Source organism: Gavialis gangeticus, unplaced genomic scaffold (assembly GCF_001723915.1).
Source record: "Gavialis gangeticus isolate Ggan-Ray unplaced genomic scaffold, GavGan_comp1, whole genome shotgun sequence".
Classification (NCBI taxonomy): Eukaryota; Metazoa; Chordata; order Crocodylia; family Gavialidae; genus Gavialis; species Gavialis gangeticus.
In genome coordinates this window covers 51,944,312-51,953,413 of record NW_017729029.1, presented here as the reverse complement: position 1 = coordinate 51,953,413, position 9,102 = coordinate 51,944,312, and the positions used below count along the sequence as shown (strand labels likewise).

The 9,102-nt window shown below is 44.7% G+C and overlaps 1 protein-coding gene across 4 annotated transcripts in view; it reads left to right on the top strand.

Annotated features, from left to right (window-relative positions):
* GRIA3 (glutamate ionotropic receptor AMPA type subunit 3) overlaps positions 1-9,102 on the top strand; it is a 316,978-nt gene that overhangs the window by 212,498 nt on the left and 95,378 nt on the right. For all 4 annotated transcript variants that reach the window (XM_019521579.1, XM_019521580.1, XM_019521581.1 and 1 more), the window contains exons 9-10: positions 2,247-2,354; positions 3,573-3,779. In XM_019521579.1, coding sequence (XP_019377124.1) covers positions 2,247-2,354; positions 3,573-3,779 — 315 coding nt within the window. The remainder of the gene's footprint in view (positions 1-2,246; positions 2,355-3,572; positions 3,780-9,102) is intronic.

Here is a 9,102-nt window from a genome sequence, read left to right as displayed (position 1 = left end):
TCTGGGGTGGGAATGTGCAGCCATAGGGCCCAGCTGAGGTGTGGGATAGAGCCATGGAGAGCTCGTCTGGGGGCGGCGGTAGGGCTGGCTCCCCACCACTGCACGCATTCCTGGTGGGGACATGGGTGGCTCACGGTTTTTGCACAGGGCGGGGGGTGGATGTGGGCTGCATGCTGCAGGCTTGGGGCTCCCCGCTCTGCAGCCCTCCCCGCTGGGCCTCCGTGGCTCAGCTAGCAGGACCCAGAGCAGCAGGGCAGAGCGGGACAGGGAGGCCCAGTGCCTAGGGGGCTGTGGGGCACCAGCAGGGCCAGGAAGCTGTGAGTGGGGAGTGAGGGGCAGTGGCAGGGGCAGGGCACTGGCATTTCAGGTCTGCTCAGCACCACAAAGCGGGGTCAGGGGAGGAGAGATAGCCACAGCTGGACCCATGTCCTGGTGAGTGAAGGGGGCAGGGGGAGCTCTGATTTTTCCATGATAAAAAAACTCATAAAAAACTTAAAATTAATTACCAAAATGTATAGGTATTTAGAATGTATTTTATTATAGTGATTCAGGCACTGATAGCCTTCCAAATTGCTTTAAAATTGTAAATATTTCAATTAAACATTATGTTCAACTGATACACACACACATATGTTGCAGCGTTTCATGTTAATCACAGAAAAATGTGGATTTGGGGTACTGTAATTGAAGAATTTGCAGTTTTTATCAGAGAATTTGCAGTTTTTAAAACAGAGAAAACCAGGATCCCTGCTCATTAAGCATTTAAGCATCTTTGAATATGAGGAACTTTCCTGAGGGTATGTCCACACTGCAATCACTGTGGCCGCTAATAGAAGTTAAAGAAACCCAAAATATGGTGTTTTACTTTAAATTCAGCGTGCTCCTGTGCTGAGCCCCGTGCATGCCCAAAAGAGGCAGCATGTTAGTTGCACCTGGCTCTCCCACCGTCTGTATAGATGGGGTGCTTTAATAGAGCTTTTTTTGGCACTTTTATCTAATAGCTGAATCAATCAACTATTAGATACAAGTGTCAGAAAGCCCTGCTGAAGTGCCCTCTGTATACAGATGCTGCAGAGCCAGGTTGAATTAATGTGCTGCTTCTTCTGGTAAAGTGCAGTTTTGTTTTGTTTTGTTTTGTTTTGTTTTTTTAGCAGCTGTAAGCAGCCTGCCTGTCCTCACTGACTGGAGCGAGCATTAAAATAGGTAGCTCAGTAGCTGTGGTAGCACAGACCCAACCAAGAGCTAGTGCACAAATATTTGCCCATTGTCAGTACCCAAACTGTCTTCTTCTTGGTTTTAATTGCACCATGGCTAAATACAGACAGTCAAAACACCCCAGTCTGAATCGATTCAATCTTCATAGGTTAGTCTAAGCTGCGTAGATTGAACCGATAAGCAAGTGAACAGACATTCACTTTTGATTCAGGAAATGCAGCCACATGCCTGCAGTGGCTCAGGCCAGAAGCTGTGGAGCACTAGAGCACATCCCTGCTAAACTGGAGCAGACAGCTTAGGTCAAGACTAGCCCATCCACCCTGACAGGGTGGGTTTGTGAGGGAGGTGCAAATCATCCTGGGATGTTAAGGGACTGTGAGTTGACTTGAACCACATTTATGGTAGCTTATCTTTTTGTTTCCAGTTTTATTTGAGGGATGCTGTTTTGTTTTGAATAATCGTTGTTCACGGGTGCTTGAATTTGATATAGTAGTAGTAGCTGAGGCTGAAATGTAGGGGTAAGAGCAGAGCTGTCACTCCATCCTAGGGTAAGGGTAGAGTGAGACAGTCCAGGCTACAAAATAAGGTATTTTATTTAATTGTCCCACAGTTTATTCTCTTGTCTGTGGTATATTCCATGGTTGCAGAAATGTGGGCATCTATTCCATGGCTATCATGACAAGATATGTTGTATAATTATATATATGAAACATCTATTTTCCCATATATTTTGCATGTAAATAGTTCTGCAACTTGATGGGAACACCACGTTTTTAAGGCAATTCAACATAAAGGCACCTCATTCCAGTGCCGGCCAGGAAATGTTCTGTGAACAAAGCCTCGCAAATAGGAGATTAAATATGTACAAGGTCCAAGAAAAGCTCTTAATCAATATTCATTTTTTTTCATCTTGAAGAAATCCTGAGTCAAATCACGTTTTAATATTAAAAGGGCAGCTCTGAGTAGGCCATCAGATTCATGGGTCAATGTCATTACAACACCTAACAAGGTAATACTCTCTGCTTTTACAGGCTGGTTATTGGAATGAATATGAACGATTTGTGCCAGCTGTGGACCAGCTAATGTCTAACGACACTTCTTCTGTGGAGAACAGAACTATAGTTGTCACTACCATCTTGGTAAGTTGTATGTTCTTGGCCTGTTTGTTTTGGGGTAATAGGGCATACGGCTCTGAGATCTATTGAATGCCTCACCAGAAAGCACAATGTTGAATGCTATATGACTTCAAGTGACTGGGAAGTTCAGTAACCTCCAGAGATGCACTGAGGGCCTGATCCTGCAAGCATTTTATGCATGAGTAAATTTGCTCACGGGAGGAGTCCCATTGAACTCAACATTGTGCTTTCTTGCCGCCCGGTCACTTGAGCTCAATGGAACTCCTCGCGTGAGTAAAGGAACTTGTGTGTGTCAGTGATTGCAGGATCTGGCCTTCCTGCTATTGGACCAAATCTTGCAGCCCTCACTCAGGCAAGACTCCACTGACTGAGTAAGGATGGCACAATCTGGCCCATAGTGCATTGGAAATGCTATAAAAAGAGATATTAAAGCTATCCAATGCTTGTGCAATTACTGGAGAGGGATGGTGTTATTATATATTACAGCCAATGTCGCATGTGCCAGTTCTAAAGCCTGTTGCTCATGTGTTCTGTCGTATGGGTTATGTGTGTCCTTTATCACATTACACTTGTATGAAGCATGAGCCAGTGTTAGGAGCTTTCTGCAAGTATTGTTCTTTTGTATGATTTGTGAGACGTACTCAGCATTTCAGGCAGGTTTTTCAAAGACATCTGAGGCAGTTTGGTGCTCAGCAACGGAGGTGAGCAGAGCACCTGAGTGCCTTAAGTCTCTTCGAAAACCCCTGCCTTATGGCTCCATCTTGCACCATTGAAATCAAATGGGAGATTTGCAGTTAACTTTAGTGGGACCAGAAGTGGGTATGTCTATGCTATAAGAATTAAGTTTTACATAATTTTACTATGTTGCTGTCTTTGATCTACTGAAGAGTTAGTCTTAATCCTGCAAACGGGTTTAAATTTACTTATATGAGTAGTCCCATTGCCTTTGGTGGGAGTACCCCATGATTAAAGGCAGTTGCTTACATTTTGCTGGGTGGAGCCATTCATAAATTTAATCTCTTTACTAAAGATTTTTAAACTTCACATTAAAGTTTAAAGTATACGTGAGCCTGATTTCAGAAACGTTCTAGTTACCACACAAACGCAGAAAATGCTGTAGATATTTGCCAGTAAAGAAATGCTTATAACAGCTCTCATTTTGTATGTTTGAAAAGCATATTTTATATCCATAGATTTTTGATCTTTGCTTTTGTTTCAAAGGAATCACCATATGTAATGTATAAGAAAAACCATGAACAACTAGAAGGGAATGACAGATATGAAGGATATTGTGTAGACTTAGCTTTTGAAATAGCAAAACATGTTGGAATAAAATACAAACTGTCAATTGTTGGAGATGGGAAATATGGAGCTAGGGACCCTGAAACTAAGATTTGGAATGGCATGGTGGGTGAGCTGGTCTATGGGGTAAGTTTTCTTTCACATTCATTTTAATGTTCTTTTTAAAGAAAAATGATGCACAAAGTTAATAACCTGCAAAATAAAGAATTCCTGTTTAAATCCAATGTTAAAAATTCTAGCGATTTCTTTGCAGTCCCCTTGATGTGGTCTACACCCCAAAGGTTTGGCTTTCATTGCAGGGAAAATGTCTTTTTTTCCCTGCCAGCCTCCAATGAGGATTACATGGGAATGGTGAGAAATGGCATTTGGCAGATTTAACTTTCTTAAATATAGCAAGACCTTTTCTGTTCTCCTGGCTTTGTATGAGCTAACAGCCTTCGTAGGCTGATCCAGGCTAGACCTCACTTTCTGCTTGCAGGGTGACAGCCACTTCAGTCTCCTCCCTATAATCTTTAATAAAAAACAGGTGCTAGAGGATTTATTGTGCCTGGCCCAATGAAGTACATAAGTGTGAGCAGGAGATACCAAAGGCTTCTTCCACTAATCTGTGCACACGTAAGGCAGGAGTGGGTCCTCATACTCCTTGGATCCCTACAACTGCACAAGGTAACATCAGCAGTAGGGGTGGCTTTCACAAAACAGGGGAAGGGGAAGTTCACACCATGCCCACATAAAAAGGTGGTACAGAGCTGGAGCTTCAGGAGGTAGTGATCATGCTTGTCTCTGATGGTGCTCTGGGGCTCAGTTCTGCCCCATTTAGGTCCGTGGAAAACTATAAATGTCACTGGAGTGTGATTGGGCCCTAATGGGCTGATCTTGCAACACTGAGGTTGATGGAACTTGTACTTTTGGTTTCACTGGGCACATCTACATGTACAGTTAGCATGGCTGAATAAACTCCAGCACAGTTCGCACCAGAGTTTATTGCTCCTGGGCACAGCAGTTACATGTGTGCCTGGGACCACAGCACATTGAGCCAAGGCGGAGCAGACTCAGCTGGCAAGGGACCTGGGGGGTCAGTCTGCCAGCCTGGAGCTGCTGTGTCCCAGCTCAACATGCTCCAGAGGAGCTGGCTGGGGCATGAAGGTGCTTCAGTGTGGGGCTAGGTGGCAGGCAGCTCCCGCACTGTATGTAACACTGTTGTGCCCCAGCTAGCTCCGGTCACCATCTACATGTGTGTTGCAGCAGGATAAATATCTCTGCCATAGGTTTGTGCTTGTGTCGGGCAGTACTATCCTATGGTGGAGTTAATGAACTTACTGCAGTTTAATACAAGCTCACGTGTAGACAGTGACACTTCACTGCAGAGCTAATTAGTCGACTCTGCAGTAAAACACATGTGTAGATGGCCCCAATGTGTATAGAATCAGGTCCGAATTGCCCTAAAGGCACGTTGTGCCTTTTCACCAAGGCGTACTGTAAGAAACAGGCCTATTACCAGCCATGTTGTGAAAGTGTCACCTTCACAAAAAGCTCTTTCTTTCCATAACTTTGGCATTCGTTTTTAGATATCTCCTGTTCACCAGTCTGTCTAATTAGCTGTGCTTCTATTTTTATGTTTCACTTTGTGTAAGAGATTAAAAAAGCACCAAGTAACTGCTGTTTTATTACCATTGTATTTTTAAAAAAAGGCTTTTGGAATGCTGAAACAGTACACAGATAATTCAGGCCTGGAAATACTTAGCTTTGTAGACAGGAGATTTTGTAAGCTGATATTTCATCTTTGATTACTTCTTCCATTGCACATTACATGATTTTATTTTTTATTTCTTGTAAGACCTTTTTAAAGTTTCTTGTTAATAAAGTTATTTTTTACTGGGCTATCAGAACAGGAATGAATATTTCTGGCTTCTACCTCTATTCCTCCTTTTGGAATATATTGTTTGTAAAAGTCAGAGAAAAATGTCACTGGGCAGGTCTACATGTGTGCTTTACTGAGCATGAGACCATAATGTCAGGATTAGTATACTCTGGCTCAATTACTATACTCTGGCTCAGGATTAGTATACTCTGGCTCAGTTAATGCGACTGAATATACTCTGGCTCAAATTGAGCCTGAGTATATTCGGTTGCATTAATTGCATGTGTAAACACGCCCATTGTGATAGATCACACCATATGATACAGTTTTTCTGTTGCAAAACTTAAGTTAGAAAGTGGTTTCTAAAGGATTCTCAGGCTAAACTTGTGATTTCCTGTGCCTGGCTGTGCATTTCCTATTCAACTTTTATCTGTTTATGCATTATCAACAATGATTTTGTGATATGGCAGATTTTGGGAAGAGAATTCGATATCAAGAATCCTTAGTTCTGTCTCCACACTCCCCTAACTGGAGCGCTAAGTCATCCAATCTCTGTGCCTCCATTTCTACCACTTATAAAATTGGAATTACCTGTCCGCACAGAGTAAAGCACTTTGAGACCATCCAAGGAAGGAAAAGGCTCTGTGAAAAGTATTATTACGTAGCAACAACATCCTAAACTCTGTCCTGTTCAAGAAACCTCAAGAGTGCTACTTGTAATGGGGTCATTTACAACTGCCTGAGACATCTAAGTCCATAGCAGCCCATAAAACAGGCACGCTTATTTTTTAAAAATCCATCCTGTGCCCAAGGGAAAGACAAATGACAAAGAGAAAACTAAATTCCTAATTCTTTAGTCACAGACCACGACTGATCTCACAGGGGCAAGGAGAGTGTGGCATGAACTATGTCATTTCCTTAGGGACTTGGTCCAAATAAATTAGCTTCTGCAGCTTCTGGACAGTGGAAGATGCCCCTGCATCCTGGGCATGCGTCCGGGAGCTCTGCAGTCTGGCCCCAAAGTGCAGCTCTTGAGGGAGAAACGGTCGAGTTTAAGCCAACCTTTCCTTGGATAAGCTGGTTTGATGTAGAGTGCTCAGCTGCATCCTTCTGGGACTGGAGCAGCCCCGAGGGCCGTGCCTGTTTCATGTTGCTTCAAGCCCCAGGTGCTTTACCGCAGCACAGCAGTATTCACGAACCTTTCCCCACAGGGAGAAGAGCAGTTTTGTGAGCACCACAGACACTGATACTGCTCTGTTAGAAAATCAAAAACCTGCCCGTACAGCTGCCTTTTGTTCCTTACCGAGAGGTTCGTTTCTTTGTATTTAAAAACCAGCTCTGCAAGGGTGTACCTTTCTAGTCAACAACCGACTGAAAACCATTTTTTTTCCCCCGGTGCCTTTTGGAAGAGGACAGCAATTTCCTTATTCTGATGCAGCCATGGCTTGCTTATCTGAATCTGACTTAGCTGCTACACTCAGTTATCCAGAGGCCATGTGCATCTCCTAGGGTGGCCATCATAGAGGACAGTCCGGTTTTCTGCTCCTCTGTCCTCTATTGATACGAAACCTGACGCCTTTATGTCCTCGATTTTTCTCTTGAAGATTTTTCTCATGAAGGCTCTTGAAGAGAAAAATAGAGGACATAAAGGCATCTGGTTTTGTATCAATAGAGGACAGAGGACAACCGGACTGTCCTCTATAGTGTCTCCTGAGGTCGGCCTGCAGAGCCAGCCTAGCACTTGCTCAGCTCTGCCAGGGTAGTGCTTTATCGGCAAGCCTTGGAGAGCCCACCTGGCGCTCTCTTCTCCAGGCAGCTCCTCCACCTCCCACGCCGGCCATCCTCTGCTGTCTTCCCAGAGAACGCGTCTCTTTTTCCATCTGTGGAAAGGGGCTGCACCCTGCCAGCTGCACGCAGAGGGGCCTGGCTCAGGAGTGTGCTTGAAGATGAGAAGTGCTATAGAAGTGCTAATCATGAGGAACGGCAGTGTCAGTTTTCTGATGGCTCTCCTCTTTCCCGTGGGTGTAAAGCCCTATTATGCAACTAAAAGCATTGGTCTCCCCAGATGCCCCCAGGAGCCTCCTCTGGGAAATGACGGTGGCATTTGGCTCTTCCAGCTTCTATTTTGGGCAGATGAAAGGAGGATTGCTTTTGAAATGCCTGTATCGGTGTGGAGGTTTGATTTGTTGTGCAACTAAGCTGCTGTAGGATGCACTACTTCTTGGGACCCCTGCCCTGTGCTGGCGCTATCCAGCTACCTGACAAGTTGGTCAGCACCTGTCTTCACAGCTGAGGAGGCATTATGCAAATCCTATTCCATACCAACTTCAGACAATCCTTTTTTCAGTGCTGCTTTAAGGACGGTAGTAGGAAAGGCAGGGGCTGACATTCCTATGCTAAAAATCTAATTAAAATTAATTGATGCTTAGTTTTTGCTCTTTCTTTCTTGCTGGCTCTCTCTCTCTCACCTCTGTCTGCCTCTTTTGGGACACCATGGGCTGCCTGGAGAGGAGACAGAAAACTCCTTGTTCTTTTACAGACCCTTAGGGGAACAAAGGATTCTGGGTAGTGGCCGGGAGATTCTGCAACTATGTTCTTGTAACTAAAAATCTGGATTTCCAGGTTATCCTCAGTTGTACACGTTCTCTCTTAAATGAAGGAGAAGATTCTTAGCTGTGCTGCATTTCCACTCCCAGGGTCCTGCTACATGTTCAGACTAGAGCTAAATAAAAACCAGCTATAAAGTAGTTACACATTTTCAAGCAGTAATGTTATAGCTGCTTGGTTCATTTTATAGCTGGATAGTCTTTTTTATTAAGTGATAATTACTTTGCACGCACAGCTGGTCTATATTTAGTGCGTGATTCACTGCTTAATCGCATACTATAAGTAACATGTATCAGGGGCCAGAGAAACGGAAAGAGGACTCAGAAGTGCTCCGCAGGGTCCATGTGTCAGCCGTGACCCCAGCATAAACCGCAGTAGCCAATGGTATGTTCTTACCTGTGTCAGGGCGGGATAGATAGTGCCATATGGGAAGTCCCTCCTCCTCCGTTGGCTGGATCTGGCCACTTCCTGGTCCCTTTGCATTGGCAGGATGGGGCAGAAGCGTCAGGCCATACTGGAGAATCTGGCTGTGCACCAGCATGGTGAGGGTCGTGTAGGGAGACTGTGTATTAACATCTATTCCAGAGTCCTTGTGAAAAAGGCACCAAAATAGGTTGCAACAGGTCCTGACACCTGTTCCCATTCACACCCTTCATAAACATAGACATTTCTGGCCTCTGAGTATCCTGCCCCACTCTTACTGCAGCCCAGAGGTACTGCCTGGGTGGAGGCAGCGCCAAGCCCTCTCCTAGCCCTGCTGTCTTTCTGACAAGCAGAGCAAGCCACCAAAGCAAGTCTTCTCCTCCAGTGACCCCGGCTACTCTAGGATGCCTGAGGCAGCTATTTTTACCCCAGTCGTGCCCCCCCCCCACCCAGTTACACTACTGCAGTGATCCATCCACTAATGACATCCCCTTGACTTCTGCTAATTAGCAACTGTACCTCTCACTGAGCGCTCACAGTAGATACTGTCACTCGGGG